The sequence below is a fragment of the Harmonia axyridis genome, chromosome 7 (genome assembly GCF_914767665.1).
Source record: "Harmonia axyridis chromosome 7, icHarAxyr1.1, whole genome shotgun sequence".
NCBI classification, from domain to species: Eukaryota; Metazoa; Arthropoda; class Insecta; order Coleoptera; family Coccinellidae; genus Harmonia; species Harmonia axyridis.
Genome location: NC_059507.1, coordinates 21,911,293 through 21,929,560, shown reverse-complemented (window position 1 = coordinate 21,929,560; position 18,268 = coordinate 21,911,293). Strand labels below are relative to the sequence as shown.

General features: G+C 34.2%; 3 protein-coding genes across 4 annotated transcripts in view; 2 read left to right on the top strand and 1 right to left on the bottom strand.

Moving 5' to 3' along the window:
* Positions 1-17,446, bottom strand: part of LOC123684939 — a 63,247-nt gene extending 45,801 nt beyond the window's left edge. For both annotated transcript variants that reach the window (XR_006748208.1, XM_045624470.1), the window contains exon 1: positions 17,278-17,446. The gene's annotated coding sequence lies outside the window, so the exon portion shown is untranslated. The remainder of the gene's footprint in view (positions 1-17,277) is intronic.
* On the top strand, positions 34-1,674 carry LOC123685324 (jerky protein homolog-like). Its single transcript, XM_045624983.1, has one exon. The coding sequence runs from the start codon at positions 34-36 to the stop codon at positions 1,672-1,674; it is 1,641 nt and encodes a 546-aa protein (XP_045480939.1).
* On the top strand, positions 4,596-14,646 carry LOC123684937. Its single transcript, XM_045624468.1, has 3 exons — positions 4,596-4,748; positions 9,495-9,744; positions 13,827-14,646. Exons 1-3 carry the CDS (start codon positions 4,634-4,636, stop codon positions 14,503-14,505), a joined length of 1,044 nt encoding a protein of 347 aa, XP_045480424.1. The 5' UTR covers positions 4,596-4,633; the 3' UTR covers positions 14,506-14,646.
* Positions 17,447-18,268: the final 822 nt, after the last annotated feature.

The following is an 18,268-nucleotide window of genomic DNA, read 5'->3' as shown; positions in this document are numbered from 1 at the left end:
TGTGCGTGTACAATACTGTATTGTTTTTATACCATGGCTTCGAAAAGAAAACGTGTTGTGCTATCGTTAGCGGACAAACTGAAAATTATAGAGCAACTCGATAAAGGTGTAACGGGTAAGAAGTTGTCTGAGATTTATGGTGTTGGACAAGCAACAATTTCTGACATTAAAAACAGTAAGTCAACACTTTTAAACTTTGTTTCGGTGCTTGAAAATGGAGATGGAAGTTCCTCCAGGAAAACAATGAAGACAGCAACCAACAAAAATTTGGAAGATGCTGTGTTTAAATGGTTTTTGCAGCAACGTTCTATGGGAAATCCGATTTCAGGTCCAATCCTTTGTGAAAAAGCCAAAATCTTAGCGGAAAAGCTTGGTTATTCATCTTTTAAGGCTAGTAACGGCTGGCTAAGGAATTTTAAATTCAGGCATGGTGTACGCGAGTTAGATTTGGCTGGTGAGAAGCTTTCAGCAGACTCTGCAGCAGCTGAAAATTTTATTGAAAAATTTAAAACTGCATCAGAATCCTATGATCCAGAGTTTGTTTATAATGCCGATGAAACTGGCCTTGTTTGGAAAGCATTACCAAAAACCACTTTGGCTTCTAAAAGGGAATCTAGTGCCCCTGGACATAAGGTCAGTAAAGAACGTGTTACAGTGCTTAACTGTGCCAACTCCACTGGAAATCATAAACTGCCACTTTTTTTGATAGGAAAATCAAGAAATCCAAGAGCATTTAAAAACGTAAAAATACTTCCACTCTTCTACAAAAGTCAACCCAAGGCCTGGATGACTGCAGCTTTGTTTACCGAATGGTATGATGAAGTGTTTATTCCTGAAGTGAAAAAGCACCAAAAATCGGTGGGAAAAGAAGGCAGTAAGGTGCTTTTAATTGTTGATAACGCACCCACTCATCCTACAGCAGAACTGTTGGAAAGAGAGAATGGGCAGTTTAAAACGACGTTTTTGCCTCCCAATGTTACAAGTTTGCTGCAACCCATGGACCAGTCTGTTATTGAAACAATGAAGCGCCATTACAGAAGGCAACTGCTGAGAAAACTGCTGATCGAAGGTGCTGAAGATGAAGAATTGGTTTTGGCAAATCATAGCAAAATAAATTTAAAGGACTGCTGTTACATTGTAGCGGAAGCTTGGAGTTTGGTTACGCCAGTGACGCTAAGACGTGCGTGGAATAAACTGAAAGGCCTACCGTCTGAGAAGAACAAAAAAAAAGAATCTGAAGAATATGAGAAACAAGAATATGGAGAGGATGATGATGATGAAGATGCGTTGTCACTAGAGGAAATAAGAAAAATGATTGTTAAAATTCCTGGCTGTACAGAAGTAAGTGCTGAAGATGTAGGAGAGTGGATGGCTTGTGACACGTCTGACCCTGGTTTTCAAATTCTCAATGACGATGAAATTGTTGTAAGTGTGAGAGAAGATGTTGAAGTGGAAGTGGAAGAAGAACTTTCTGCTGATGTTGAAGTAGACGCTGGACCATCAGCTAGTGAAGCATTTGCCGGTCTCGAGACTGCTTTGAAGTGGATGGAGCGTCAGCCCGAGTGTGACCACTTGCAACTGCTCACCGTCAAGCGAATGCGTGACCTGGCTGCCCGAAAACGGTTGAAGACCGCAAAACAGCTTACATTGACGGAGATGTTTAAAAAACAATGATTTTTATTTCTAAACTTGTACATAAGTACATTTTATTTATATTTAAAACATGTGAAAATTTCATGTTTCTTTCATTTAATTCAATAATAAAAAAATAGTGCAATATCAAAACGTAGCTTTTATTCTCTCCAATGGCAATTTTTTTAAAAAAAATCCGATTATCCGAATATTTGATTATCCGAATGGGCCCCGGTCCCCATTACTTCGGATAATTGGAGTTCTACTGTAATTCAAATGACCACCATTTATCTTAGTACTTACTGCGTTCGCTCAATACATTACAATCATACATTCCTCGTTACTTGGCCCTATTCCATCAATTAAAAGTGCGTTCAATGTTGATTTTCAATTAATCAGTTGTTGTTGGATTATCAGTATAAACTTGTGACTTAACATTATTATTATACTGTTACTATTAGCATCCATGGAATTAAATATAAACTAGGTTAACGAAACCTACGACATCCTTAGGAGCCTTCGTGAAAATCCTCTAATTACTTTTCCATGTGAGTAGTTTTTAGCTCGTGGTAGCTTCAAAAGCTTCCTGGTATATAGGTCGGTAAAAGCACCACAAATTTCTTTGCTTGGGAAGACCCGGAGTGTTTCTCCAGAGGGTTTTGTCCCAGTACCATTGTCGTACCGCTGCCTTATATTGTTTTTTTCCGAGCCCACAGAATGGATCAGGATCACCAGATGTTAATTTTAATGCCTTTTTGAAAGATCATCGGCTTTTTCGTTTCCTTCAATACCACAATGCCCCGTTACCAATACTTCATTTCCTCTGGCCAGTTGCTCCTATGTCAGTAGAGACCCTTGGCCATATGATTCCAGGGATCTCAGCATGGCCTGGCTGTCCTTAGTAAAGTAGATAAGCGCCCCTTTGAGGTTTCTTTCTAGACACTCTTGGGTACAAGTATAGACAGCTAGTGTCACGGTTCCAAGATAAAGGGTTCCCAGGGATCTAGAGATCCTCGTTTTAGGCCCATATATACTCCAATACCTGTGCCTCTTTCTGATTTTGATCCATCGGGATACCATATGGAGGACTTTTTATCCAAGCAATTTACGAAGTTCATTTCATTATCTTGAATATTATAGTTCTTGAGATGCTCTCACATGCATCGAATTTGGGACACCATGTACAATATGTTTCATTGATAGAATGACAAAATATCAATAAGTAAACGCCAACGTGTCTCTTGCCGTTACTATGTATAAAATTTTCATTGTATACAACTTTATGACAACTTTTGTAATAACGATAGCCCTTCTTAATATATTACCTAGTGTATTTCAAAAACTAGTCATAGCAAAGTCAATAATGTTCGATATTATGATAGTGTACTAGAACTAAGAGTAAGCAAAGACAAAAAAAATGGAAATGACGAACTAACAGAGTATCATTTTCCTGTTTCTCTGATCCTACACCACCAATCTTATCGTGAAGTAAAAAATTTTTGGATCGCCACTTCAGATCTTGTGAAATAGTTTATGGTTATTTTTGACAACTCTAATATGGGTTTTATGGAGGACATCAAGCATCGTTATGAGCCCTGAGGATGGAAATAAATTTTTCCGAAACGTCGGCGAACTAACAGAGTATCATTTTCCTGTTTCTCTGATCCTACACCACCAATCTATCATGAAGTAAAAAATGGAAAATTCAACGCACGACTTTTTCTTTTACAGGTTGAATTACGAACTAAACGAATTTCATTTTGAATAATGTGTGACTCACACCGTACCTAACAATAATTTTCATTAAAAACCACTCAAAAATTATTATCTTATGGGTAAGCAAGATTTATCGCGCAAAAGTGTTTCGTTCAAGATGTTTTCCTACGAGAAATGTTACTCTAAATGTTACTCCAACTTCGACACCCTGTATCTCGAAACTAGTCATAGGGTGGACCCATAGACCTTTTTGTTCAGAAGGTCATTTTGTACAAAATACGAAAAATACAGAAGAATCAACTGGTGACATTTTTTCCCTTAGTCTATTCCCTGGTCCTTTCTCTCAGTATTCACAGATGAGCACTGATTTTGATGAAATAATTTAGCAATTTCTGTACGTTGTTGAACCGTGTATCTTTCTATGATTAAATGGCATAACTGATTGAACACAAATGACATAAGAAATTGTAAAAATAAAACAATGTATAACTATTTTAAATTGTTCAATTCCTATTGCATAAACCATTATGATGGCACATATCGAAAGATAAAAAATCAAATCGTCCAAGCATGCATTTATTTTTTTTATATTCTTGTTTCTTTAAGTAGTAATATAATTGATATTGTTAATTCTATTAAGTATTTTTTATGAAAACTGAAATAAAAGATTCTTTCGTATAATGTTGCAAGTTTTTTATCTGGAAATTTCCAGTTTTTACCTCCCAGAAAGGCTTATAAGAGTGATGGTTATCGTGCGTAATACCCTGTACGCCTACTTCATGCATTCTGTTACAATATAGTTGATGAAGCTATTTGAGTATGAGAAAAAAAATCATTATTGTTTATTGTCTTATTGAATATAATAAAGTACAAAAGAATCTCAACTTGATCATAAATTTTTGCATATCTTAATCATAATGCAAGGGACCAAGGTCATGTTCAGTCTCCATCCTTCACCTCAAATCATTCACCAAAATATTACAAAATCCGCGACATTGTTCCACACAGTTTTTACAAGAAAACACGGCAAATCGACTCGGCATCGCAAATATTCGATTTCGCAAATTCTGTCTGAACGCCAATGAGCCGTGAAAATGCATCAAATCAAATTAACCCAGCGGAACTCTGTGGTCTCGAGAATCGACCTTAAACACATCCTAAAAATATGTCATAGTTCGAACGGACTCTTTCGAAATATTCGTATATACTATAAAAGGTTCGTTCGATTCCAATCAAAGCATAGTTCACCAACTTCGATCAAGTCATCTCGCTCGTATCAGGAATTATGATAATTCTCGTTCTGCTGGCCGTTTTTCCCTTCAATGGGGCCGCGTCTTTCGAGAAAAAATCGATGATTGTGAAGCGATCTGAATACGGAGACCAGAAAGTGTCGGCATCAGGTAATTAACTTTAAGACCTTTGTTTTAATTGAGTAAATTTGGTAATTTGAGACGGAAAATGGGGTGGTTTTTATGCCGTTTTGCTTTTGGTTCATTATTTCTAAAGATAATAACGATAAACCGTTGGAGTCGTTATAGAAGGGAAAAACTTCAACCTTGTCTGAAATTTTCTCGTTTCGCGTTTATTAATGTGGTGTATGGGGTGGCATAAAAGTTCGTGCTGTTTTGATGGATAAATATAAAAATTTATTACAAACCGGTAATGCATTATGATTCAGCAAAGTGATCTTTATCGAACAAAATGGATTTCTGCAAATAAGAAAGCAATTTTACTGAAATTATTATTCTGTCTTGGTGTCCGTATTTCAAGAATTCTGACCGAAAGTGTTCTCGATTTGGTTCAAATCAATCGAGGTTAAAATCAATTCTGTTCGTCTCGCAGACATGTACACGACCATTCTCGAAAAAAATATGTTAGAGATTTGTAATTTTCAGGGTAGTATCAAAGTCCGGTTGAATTCTGTTCAATATTTGTGAAGTTATACCGGTATACAGATATGATATTGAATAACAAGCAACATAAAAATACGGGGTTAGGTCCTAACCATGTGAATTAAACAGCAACATCGTCGAGAAAACACCGAATCTATAAAAACTTAGAAATGTAAACCCTTTAGTGAGGTGAATCCGACTTTTCCGAGTTTTTCAAATTAAAAGTAAAACCTTACATTGTAGGTTATCTATCGCTATAGCGCTTGATTAGGTCAATTTTGCTTGCTAGTTTTGGGCGCCTCCAACTAAAATGTTCATTATTCTGGAGAGTTTTCCAGTAAAAATTATATAATTTTTAATGATGAAAATGGCAACAATGTGTATAATATTTTTTTAAATTCTTACATCTGTTGTGTTCAGTAGGTTTTGCCATTCAATCATGAAAATATACACGCCTCAACAACGTTCAGCAATTGTTCAACTCTTTTATCAAAATCAGTGCCCATATGTGAATCCGGACATAAATTCAAGAAACATTCATTTACGACATTATTCAGTGTCATATTATAGACAGGACCTCACACCGCATCGAAGAGAAATTGGCTTGCGGTGAATTTGCTTATTCAACATCTAATACAGCATAGTATTGCTTTTTTCATACATATCATATCCTTTTCTGATGAAAATAATCCAAAATTTGAATCATACTTGCTCAACGTAGAAAAAATTTACGAAAAATGAAGTAAGGTAAGATATTCTTTAGAAAACACAAGAACTCAAATATCTCGGAAACTGTTCATTTCGGTTAGCAATAAATATGGCGTATGAGTGATACTAATACCTAATACACCCAATACCCTGTATAAACCACATCGAGTATGCATCGATTGTTCATACAGCTCACTATAGAAAAAAATGATAGAGAAAATAAGATATACAGGGGCCAAGTTCTTCAGTTTTTTCCAAAAAATTGAACGGTGGAATTTTTTTCATTTTCAAATAGTGTGTGGGATATCAATATCAATTGTGATTTATGATGTTGATACCTGTTGAATCAAACTATACTAGTGGAATTAATTAAAGGATCAAAATAAAATTCGAAATTTTTAGCGGTTTTTCAAATGTCCCTTAATTTTTTGAAAATTGGATCGAATGAAACAAAAAAACCGCTCCATGGATTGAATTGAAATTCTCTGGAATTTTTGGGGTGATATTGAACTGTAAAACGCATACTCAACATTGATGTTTTTTTGATATTTTCAATTCAGCGCTTGATTATCCAACAAGCTTTCAAAAGCCCTTTTTTTATCAACTTTTCAAATTAATGTAGATAACGAAGAAAGTTTGTTTCCGAAAATACCATAGCTACTTCTTATAGAGAATTAATTCAAAATTTCAAAACGTCCCCTAAATTTTCTGTGCAAATATTGATTGGTGAGATATTGATGGTTAAAGATAGAAAGGTCCTTTTCAATTCAGAGTTCGATATTTCAGAGAGAAATGCTCGTATCGAAATTTTGAAAGAAGGATATTGAAGCTGAATGAACAAGTTATCTCATCCATATAGTGGCTAAATTGGAAAAAAATTTCCAAGTCTGTAGGCCAAAAATAAAAACTGAAGAAATTTCGCAAAAATTTTAGACACTGTATTCATTAGGATTGAGCGGTACCAGTTGCTTGAAAAATAAGAAGATCATGAGATCTCTAAACTATAAACCTCAAGCTTCAAAAAGTTTTTTCCAAATTGAGATACGACCATTGTTATCGAAAATACAGCCATTAGGAAAACCACTTAAAATTTCGATATTAATTTTGATCCTTCAATTTATTCCCCATGTGTATTATATCTATCATGTACAAATTTCTTATTAAACAAGATATTTAGTCAGCATCACGATTTCTACAAAAAATAAAATATTCGAGTAATTTCACCGAAAGCCAATTTCCCTTTGATGCGGTGCATGGTCCTTCGAAAGTGAATTTTCTTCACACGATACATTACCTGCCGTATCAAGAACTGAACCGTACTTGAACCCCTTTCAAATTTGTCTACAATACGACGAATAGTGAGCCGATCAACTAAATAATGTCATCCATGAATACTTCTCAACATTTCTAAATGTTGTTCTATGATTAAATGCCATAACCTACTGAACACAAATGACATAAGAAATGTCAAACAAGTATACAGTGTTGCAAATATTGAATAATTTAAAATTTCATTTTTTCTATCGGAATACCCTATATTTTTATGTAGCTTTATTCGTGTATTCCAAAAAAATGCCACAAATTCCACAAAATCACTTCGCGTGACTGCAAACTCTTTATAGTTTCCCACATAAAATATTTCATTAAAAATCTGAACGCGGTCCTCAACAAATCACTAGGAGATGCTCCATATATAACGCTCAAACGATAAATCAAAATCTGCGGATATGGCGAAGAGAGAGACATAAAGTTTGTTTTAGTTCAAGGGATTCTAACCTTCAACTGTAGCTTTGGATTATAACCCTCTTTCGACTCATTCATCATTTCTTGGGAATACATACGCTGAATTTTAAATAGCCCTGAACTGAATTTCATACGTATAGCTCTCATATTTTCCAAGGAAAGCTTTTTTAATTCCAGGTAACCATAGAAGTTTTTGCGGTTTTTTTGTCAGATTACCGTGAATATTTTTGCGGTTATTCATTGACTACACGTGGATACTGTAATGCACTCTGAATTACGAATTTATTCAATGCATACAAATCAGCGAAATTTTTTGGATTCATACTGAATATTAAGATTACTTTCTGATGATGATTTTAAGCACTAGTTTACCGAACATATCGCTATATAATTTCTGTATTATGTCTACAATTTCGAATTTTGTGGTTCGATCCACTGATAACGAATTCATGAACAAATTCAAGTTCTGGCTGGCCGTAAACACGATTACTCTCGAAGGAAAAGAGTTGAAAACTTGAAATTTTCGGGGTAGTTCGGATATGGAATGACGCAGTTGGGTGCTTTGAGAGGGATTACCACCACTTGGTATTCCGCGTATTAGTCAAACTTTGGTACCCATTCATTTACCCTCTAGCACTCCTGCAATGACCAAACTTTGTACGATGTACGAAGATGTACATTCACCCCATCTTCTTTCTGTTTTCGAAGCAAATAAGTAGAGGGCAACACTGTACGACGGTCGATTATTTTTTTCACAAAATTATAGTTTTATCTCTTTTGTATTGAATTTTGAGTGTACCTATATAAATATATCAAATTTATAAAGAACATTTCAAACTTTCGAGATCCTCCGATCAAAGAGAATTCAAGAAGAATACTGTAAAAGAAATACCCAATATTTCAGCGACAAAAGAACCGACCAAGTTGAAATTTCGCGTGTTCTTATACAGAATAAGAATTCCAAGGTCCATTCAAAATTTCGTGTTAATAGCATTTAGAGAACCATAGAAAATTCAACCGGAATTTCTAAAGAAATTAGGAAAACACTAATGTGATCTGGAGCTTTGGAGATATGGTTCTTTTATGTGCCAATCGCCTTTAACTAAATACAGTTAGGTATTCTGCAATTGGCCCGTGAATGAACGAATGATTTTTTGATTTTGATTTCGTCATTTTCAGTATTTAAAATTGAAAAATATGAATTGAAGAGTATTAAAAAGGGTTATAAAATGAATTTAATATCGGAATTTATGACTTATGACATAGTTTTCTAGAAGAAAGTTTTTCATTCGTTTTATATTTAAGCATTGAATCAAAAATCTGAGGGCTTAGAAATGTTTCCTCTCCAAGAAGGTTCATTATTGGAAATAATAATCCCGAATCTAAAAAAATATTGACAGGACGGCTGAGTTCAATTGGAATTCTCCTCAACTCTGGTGAACAAAGTGAATTGTTCAGCTTTAATATTCCTGATAATGAGCTTTTATATTCGCTGAAAAAAATATTGATTGTCTTCAATTGGCAGCTTTTCTTGATACCTTCCTACACTTGAATAGGGTTATTTTTGCGCGCTTCTTCCAAAAGAACGGCAAGCTATCATTATGCCCCAATATTTGTATTTTAATTTATAAAATAAACTATGCAATTTTACACCCTACGTAATGGAAAATATCGAGTGCAGAAAATCGAGCCTACCAAGCATGTATTTATTATAACAATATTTGTTTTTGTAATTGTTTAAAACTGCTTTCGCAACAAATTGAATACTTTTCATATTTCATTCTTGTTTTGTTTTCTTAGCAGGTTATACATTTCAGTCAAACGGAGATGGTCCAGTTGAATATTCCAGCTACACACTCGACAATGGAAATGTACAAAATGGTCCTTTTGGATATTTTGGTCCTCATCAGAATCTACGAGAGCTGAGACCTTACCAAATTAGGTCTCCTTATACCTACTACAATGGTGATCAGACATACGGCAAATTTTATCAACATGTACCCAATTATTATCAAAGGTTTCATTTAGGTTCCGGAACTCCAGTGGAATATAGGTAAATATTTGCCTAATAATTTAAAAATGACGGTATTTATATGTAAAAAGAGATAAAAACAATGATGAAACACTTGCGTAGGGCTCCTTGAATTTTTGATGAGTCTGATGGCGCTGTCAGTACAAAATTCTCCAAGAAAATTGAAATGTTTTCACCTTATATACACGCAGAATTTAAACTCAGTGGGATTTATTTCCAATGAAATATTAGGTATTTTCCGATATAACCAGAGTTCAGAATCATAGGAAAGCAAAGGTAGCTCTATGACAAACGTTGACAGATAATAGTTGTGCTGATTCTGAACATTTTTTTCCTATAAAGATAGGTCCGGTTCATTTCCGTTTGGAACTCACAGGAATTTGAAATAATTTCTTTTGAATTAAAAGTAGGCCTACTAACGACAATAACAGTTGATATAAAAACTAAAATTTTGTTGATGGTAACTGCAACAACATGTACAAAATAATAGATTTAATTTGCTTGTTATATGATCTGACGATGCTTGTTTCACTAAGGATGGTATCAACAACAATCATAATGAACATGCATGGGCACTGTAGAATTCCTAATTCATTAGACGAAGATGATTTCATCAACATTTCAATGTCAACGTTTGGCTGGGATTTTCAACAATGAGTTTGAATGCAGATTTATATGAATATTTTTTGGAATACCTACAACCTTTGTGACTTCATTGATGATCTGGAGCTCAACATTGTTGGACTGTGATATCAACACGATGATGCACTACCAAAGGAAGACAAGTAGCTGCTTCGTTAAATGATAATTTCCGGAAAAAAAAGATAGATCCGAGGAGACTTATGCCATGGCGACCTCGTTCACCAGATCTCAAACTGCTTTATTTTTATTTATGGGATATATGAAGCAGCTAGGGATTTACGGCTTGGCTTGATATTCAAGCTACTTGACTCAAGCTCAAGTAGCTTGAGCTTGATTTGAAATCAACTCAAGTCAAGTAATAGTTTTCCAATGTCAAGTCAAGTATTTATTTATCAAGTACTTGGCTTAACATTGGAAAACTATTACTTGACTTGAACTTGAGTTGATTTCAAGTCAAGCTCAAGTTACTTGAGCTTGAGTCAAGTAGCTTGAATATCAAGCCAAGCCGGGAATCTCCCGAAGCAGCTTGCCTATCAAGTTGAAATCACATATTATCAATAATTACTTGATAGAAGATTCGACAAACCAAATAAAAAACGACTCAAATTTGATCCGTCAAGTAACAGAATCTGCAGTTCGTCAATGTGAGGCTTGCATTCAAGCCGAAGGTGGACATTTTTTCGAATTCTTGTAACTTCTAAACAAGAACGAATGGAACCCAAGTTTATTGAAAATAATGTACAGAATATGTGCAATATCATCTGTCAAAGTTTGTCATAAAGCTCATCTGATCACAGAACACCCGGTATACTATAATTATGTCAAGCTACGTACAAAATTTCTTACTTCTTCAGAACTAAGAAAAATTCAAGCAGAACATTGATATTTCAGTGACAACCGATATCGAGAGTTTCAAGCAAACTTTCGTCTTCGCAATCATAGACAAGCAAGATGAATTAAGAGAAAGCACTGATGTAAACTCAAGAGCTTTTGGCAAGTACTCAAAAGCTCTTGACTCTTGACGTTAGTGCTTTCATAATATTTTTAATTATGGTAATTTCGTACGCAAAGCAGGATCGAAAAAAATTAAAGGTTGCAGATATTACTTCGAAGTAACTAAATGTAAATGACAAACCTCCACGTGTAATCTATATTTTTTCGAGGCTGTAACGTAGGATCTAATTAGTTCGAATCTCTCCCAGTAATTCCCATCCTTGTTTTCATTAACGAACACGACTCACAAACATCCTAACGACCAACCCTTTCTGAAGTGCGAATTCAAAAACTTCGCACGTCACCAGGAATGCCAACAGAAGGTGAATGAATGTGCACAAAGATAGACATCATTTACAGAGCGGAAAGAAACTCCAAGAATGAGGGGGTACTTCCATTTGGAGCTTTCAACACACCTACATTCTTGTCTATGCGAAACAGTGGCGGCCCAACAAATCGAAATGGACAAATGTGAATTTCTGTAGCCGTGTAGCCGCGAATTGTTTTAGATTAAAATTCTATATTTATTTAGTTTTGTTGATAACGATTTCTTAGAAAACTCTAAAAGAATGTACAGGGTTGGTACTGTTTAGAGGAACACTACAGGGATAACGAAAACCGTTAGAGATACAGGGTGGCTTAAATTACAAAAAAGTTACGTTATTTAGGGATTAGTGTGTTGGAGTTAACAGATCCAAAATATCCCCAATGGTTCTCGAGATATCTCGAAAAAACTGAAATCGAGATTTTTTCTGTATAACTAATTTGTTTCTGGAGATAACTCCACGAAATTCGGTTTGTAGCCATTCCCCAAAATAGAGATTCTAATATAGTCGTCAGATTTTTTCTGTCTCCACTCCTGCTTATTGATATATCTAGATGTTAACATTATCAATCTAAATTGATATTGATAACACACAAAATATCTGATAATGAATAAAATTCCACCGCTCAATTTTTTTGGTAATTCTTGAAGAACTTGCTATCTCTGGTCTCATCCTGTATATCTTCTGTACGTGCAGGAATCATTTTCCTCTATAGTGGACTTCAATCAGCTGTACGAACTATTGAGGCATACCTGATTTGATTTACATATCACAGTTTCTTCACAATGGCCATATGAAATTTCAGAATAGGTTGAATTTAGGAGGGTGATGCAATGAAGATATTTGATCAGAATCACAAATTCTACAACGAATAAAAAGTTCGAGCAAAGCAAATTCACTGAAAGCCAATTTCCCTTTGATGCTGTGCGTGATTCTTCCATCTTTAAATTGGTAGTTTCGGAATTATCAAGGAAATCAAATTTCAAACAGCTATATTAACGGAATCCCTGATTAGATTTTATCCATCAACGAACTCAACCGCGGCATTCGACAATTATAAAAATTCAAAAATCTAAAAATCATTCGAGAGTTATCGTGTTTACGACCAGACGGGTTACTCATAATTGAGTCAAAACTTAATGCCTTGTTCAAGAAGCGAGAACTCTTAAATACACAAGAACATTCACTAGAAAAGAGTGAGGTGAGACAATCTGCATAAACTATATGCTGACCCATGATAAGATTTCACGAGGCGCCACTGAACTTAAATGATCTCCGGTTTTTCTAAACTTTCATTCAGTTGATGAAAAGAAAAGTACAAGGCTTGAGTGTTTCTACCCTGTCTCGTTCATTCGTATAGCTAAATTGCATAGGTATTAACTTTTACCTTCCTTTTTGTGAGAATGAAAAATGTTGTTATTCAGGTCAACTGTTTCGTTGCAATATGTGCGGTGCTACGATGAGTGTTTCTTAATTAAATAGGAATTATTTAAGGGCTTCATTTTAGGTGGAAACTTAATGTTCAAAGTTTGCTTTAATGTTCTCGTTACAGCATAGTTTATATAGAACGAACTATCATCAATTTTGGTTGTTTACTACATTGAAGCTTAGGGATGCTTTGACTCTTGTATATCCTTTAAAATACCGCATTTTACATGTTGAGCGATAAAAAATATAGTACCGTGCGGATGTTGTTATGAAAATTTTGTACCGACTACTTCATTCGTTCCATTTTCAGTAAGAAAGTTTCCAAAGGAAGTTCGTTTCAATACGATAGAATATACAAACTGGCAAAATAACAAGTTGTTTTTTCACCCATAACATTTTTGACAAATCTCAAATTCAGTATCGCTTAGGTAAGATCTCTGGAACACTGGTGTGCTGACTTATTATAGGAACTGGATTACAGTAACTTAAGGCCTTGATTCTCCTAATTCGTAAAAGATTCTAAGCTTCTGAGAGTTCTCACAGAGGACTAGAACAGCCGGGATAAAAAATACGAACATTCTACTTAGACACTTCATGACGGCTACTAATATAATAGGAAATGATGAATATTTTTCAAACTTGAAGTTTTCTTATTTTCGGTTCTAATACATTGCTTGAAGAAATCATTCTTAATCTAAATACTCTTTATTTCAGCCTTCCACTCTTCAAAAACCAATTACACAACTATGGACTACATGGTGGAAACTATGCTAGCATAAATCAAAACGGTCGTGCATTCGAAGGAGCAAACAACCAGATCGAAGGCTCTAAGGGTGAAAAAGGCTACAAAAACCAAGAAAGCTACGATAACGTCGCCAAAGGAAAACACCTGGTGGACAAAAACCAAAAACAATACAGCGAAAAAGGTGGCAATAAAGAGAACGATGAGGAAAACAGTGGATACAACTCACAGGCATCAGAATCCGCCAAAGGAATCAGAGGAGGCTCATCTGGTGATTCCAGCAGACACAGAAAAGGCTCTAAGACTACCGGCTTCCACAAAGTTTACCACAAAGACGAATACAAGAAAGATCACAGTTTCTACGACGAGAAAGACTCCAGTGGTCATCACGACAAATACGATTCTCACGATTCCAAATACGCGAAGGGAAGTGGTGAGTTTGAGAATGGAAAGAAAAGCAAAGCTGGTCATAGAGAAGCGGATTACGCTTCCAAAGGCTACCATGACCAAGGAAGATACTTAGACGAAAACGACGGACGTAGTAAAGAACAAGGAAATTCCGCACATTTTGACAACAATGAAACATATGCCCAGAAAAAAGAGAAAGAGTATCAGGATGAGAATGGATATGCTGTGAGCGATTCCGATTGAAAATTGTAGATCTGATGTTTTTGCCCCTTGCAGAGATGTTTACTAGTCGTGAAATACGTATTTTCAATGAAATGTTATAATTATTGTTAATTATTTTGATTTTGATTTATTGTCAGTTTATTTTTTGAATGTTATTTGTGTTTGAATGGAAATAAATATATTTATATCCTACATCATTATATTTACTATGCCTACACTACATGTTACTTCTATAGTGTTTTCCAATAGGAATAACACAATTTGAAATGGTTATAATGGCAACACTGTGCATAATTTTTAGACATTTCTTATGTCATACGGTCAGAAGGTTATGCCACTTTTTCATGACAAGATAAACGCTTCAATAACGTTTAGAAAATATTTAAAATCAGTGCTCATTTGTGAATAATTCCTATGAGAAATTTGGAAAAATTTATCAACCAAATTATTCATTTTATAGACTCATTATTCGTAAACAAATTCAAGGCGTTCACAATTAGATTGTTTAACATAATTATGAAGTTCCGGGGTTTTTTTTATCGGTGGTTTAGTCGGTTTTTCACTTTACGTTCCTCTTAGGTACTGCTACGGTAAGCATCTTCAGAGGTTTCCAGGTCGTAGATTGTAACACTCTGGCAGGCTTTCCGGAAGGTCAGCTCCACGGAAACTTTTCATTCCACCAACGTCAAACTCACTTTCGTCATTTTTGATTTAATTTTTGGATGCACGAACGTAATAAAATTAGGTTCATCTTATAGAGAAATGAAAGACCTAGCAAGGAGTAATTTTTCGTTCACATAGGCTACATCTAGGATGGAATTGAAGAATTTCATGCTGGCTAAAGACATTTTTGTGATTTTTATACTTTCGGAATGAGCGATCAATAATGAATTTGGGTTTATATTATAGAGGAATATGAAGGCTACAAATAATAAATTGATCGTTCACATTGGTTATTTCTAAGGATTGTATGATCTCATGCCGGTCGAATAGATTTTTATGATTTTCATATTTTTAAAATAAGCGACCAAGGAAGGAAGCATCCAAAAAGTTTTCTAAAATTTGTAAAGTTTCAAAGAGTGTCATTCATGCTGAAACCATAATTTCCATTACTTGGGAGGAGTCTATACCGTTTCAGCGAACAGTCCGAAAACGGAATACCATCAATTTTATATAATATAGGTGTTGCAATTTATTATTTACGCTAGAAAGCATCGATTATTATGAAATTTTACTTTTATTCATTTTAAAGAGTTCATCATTGAAGTAAATCCTCAGTCATTATTTTTTTTTGAATAGAAAAAAAGAATAAGATGAATTTTCATTGAAGAATAAATATATGCTTGATATACTTTTCCGAACATATCTTTATTTTTTTAAGAATTTCTACATGAAATATTATACGAAAATTCTTGTCATGGGCTAAAAAAATGGAGAAGTATTCAAACTTTGAGAGATCACGAAATACCACATGGTATGAACCCCTTTCAAAAAAATATCAACTTCAAGCACTCATCAATTTCTTAACTCTCAAAAATTTTCCGAGTAAACTACAATATTAAACATGTTCCATGTATGCTAAAACTAATTCAACTTAACTCATTCCTCAAATTAGGATCAATTAATTTTAATTTTGAAAAATTATATTCTTCTAGATGACTAAATTTTATGAGAGGAAAGAAAGAAAAGAAGAAGAAAAAGGAAAATCTATCTAACTTATAAAGTCCATAGTTCCAAAAAGTTTTATTCATGCTGAAAGGCGACTTCTCTTTCCTTTAAACAGAGTCGATTAACTTCGAAAACTTAAAGTTATATCATCTTAGATGACTACATCCAAAAAGGAAGAAAGAAAAGAAAAAAAGAAGAAGGAAAAAAATTGAATATCAAACTTGTAAAGTACCAACAGAGTTTCAAAAGTTTCATGCATGCTTATACTACACTTGTCATTCGATGAAACAGCGTCAATTAACTTCGAAACCTCACAATTATGTCATCCCAGATACCAACATTTCAAAAGAAAGAAAAAAATAAAAAATACAATATCCAAGTTCATAGTTTTATTCATGCTGGAACGATATTTTTCATTCTTAAGAAAGGGTCAATTAACTTCGAAAACTTACAATTATATCATCCTATATCACCTTCAAAAAAAAAGGGAAAGAAGAATAAGAAGAGAATAGCGACAATATCAAAATTATAGAGTTCATAGTTTCGAACGCAACTTTGCATTTTTTAAAAAAGAGTTAATTTAGTTCGAAAACTTACAATTATATAATCTTAGATGACTAGAAGAATAAGGATAAAATAGCAACGATTTCGTACTTATTAAGTCCATAGTTTCGAACGCATTAAAACAGAGTCAATTAACTTCGAGAACTAACAATTATATCAGTATATCAGCCGAGATGACTACCTTAAAAAAAAGGAAAAAGGGAAAGAAGAATAAGGATGAAGTAGCGACAATATCAAACTTATAATGTCCATAGTTTCAAACGCAACTTTTTTCATTTTATAAGACATAGTCAATTAACTTCGGAAACTAACTATTATATCATCCTAGATGACTACCTTCAAAAAGAAAAAGGCAAAAAAGAATAAGAATAAAATAGCGACAATATCAAACTTATAAAGTCGATAGTTTTAAACGCAACTTTTCATTCCTTAAAACAGAGTCAATTAACTTTGAAAACTTACAATTAGGTACATTCTGTCCTAAAAAGTTTTCTTCAACTCATAAAATTTCATTCATGCTGAAACAATTTCTCAAAACAAAATCAAACTTCGAAAACTTACTATTCCATCCGCCTAGATGATTGCGATTAAAAAGTTCTCGATTGGGATGCTCGACTACGTTCGGAAGATCGCAACCAGCGCCGAGAACTTGCGTATGGCAACTGAGAGCTGGATGCTGGAAGCCGCCAAGAGCGAAAATGAAACACTGAACTGAATCCCCAAGCCGAGGCTTCATCTCGAGACCGTAATACAAACAGCGCGAGGAAGCGTGCGAACAGGAGCTGTCTGAAAATTGCAATCGGGATGAATTTTCCCTCTCATCGCTCATTCGGTCACGACTATCAGAAATAATGATCTATCTGAATACAGTTCTGCATCCAACGTCAGCTGGTATGACATGAGTGTGAAAATAATGCTCTGAAGTGATTCGTTTCATGTTAGATGTTTGAATTAATATAGGTACTCGTCGTATGATGGAGTGTTACGAAATATGGGCAAAACTTCATTAAAATATGATTGAGAAATAAGGAAAGTTATAATTCAAGTTGTGACAACTTATAAGTTGTCTCAATTTGAATAATTGGATTTTTTCGATTTAATAAGTTTTTTTGGGGTGCTGAATTCATCCTGAGGTTTGCCACTAGAATTTCGGGACGGAATTGAATAAAAAGCAAAAAAAATGGGAAAAATACTATTTTTTTGGTGGTTTTTTGCATATAACTTGGAAAATATTAATTTTTCGTGAATAAACTTTTCTTGAAAAGACAAACTGAACAAAATTTCCTACAAATTTCCCTCATCAAAGTTTTTTGTCCCAACCGTTCTAACTGAAACGATAGTTGAAAATTTGCATTTTATCTATCTCTACAAAAAACACTTGTTTCACAACAAAACTTTATTTTTTTATTAATGACGTCTTGTACTAAATAATTCATTAATTCAATGCAATCCAGATGGGTTTAAAATAAAAAACCATAATCAGTTTAGGAAGAAGCATTTCCAAAATCATTTTTGAAATTAAGTTTATTTCTTTATTTTTCCAAGGAAATAA

Excerpts from the sequence above, each read along its gene's own strand:
- LOC123684937 (XM_045624468.1), top strand. The coding sequence starts at position 4,634 with ATGATAATTCTCGTTCTGCTGGCCGTTTTTCCCTTCAATGGGGCCGCG. Across the intron at positions 4,749-9,494 it reads CCAGAAAGTGTCGGCATCAG|GTTATACATTTCAGTCAAAC; the intron begins GTAATTAACTTT and ends TTTTCTTAGCAG. Across the intron at positions 9,745-13,826 it reads GGAACTCCAGTGGAATATAG|CCTTCCACTCTTCAAAAACC; the intron begins GTAAATATTTGC and ends TCTTTATTTCAG.
- LOC123685324 (XM_045624983.1), top strand. The coding sequence starts at position 34 with ATGGCTTCGAAAAGAAAACGTGTTGTGCTATCGTTAGCGGACAAACTG.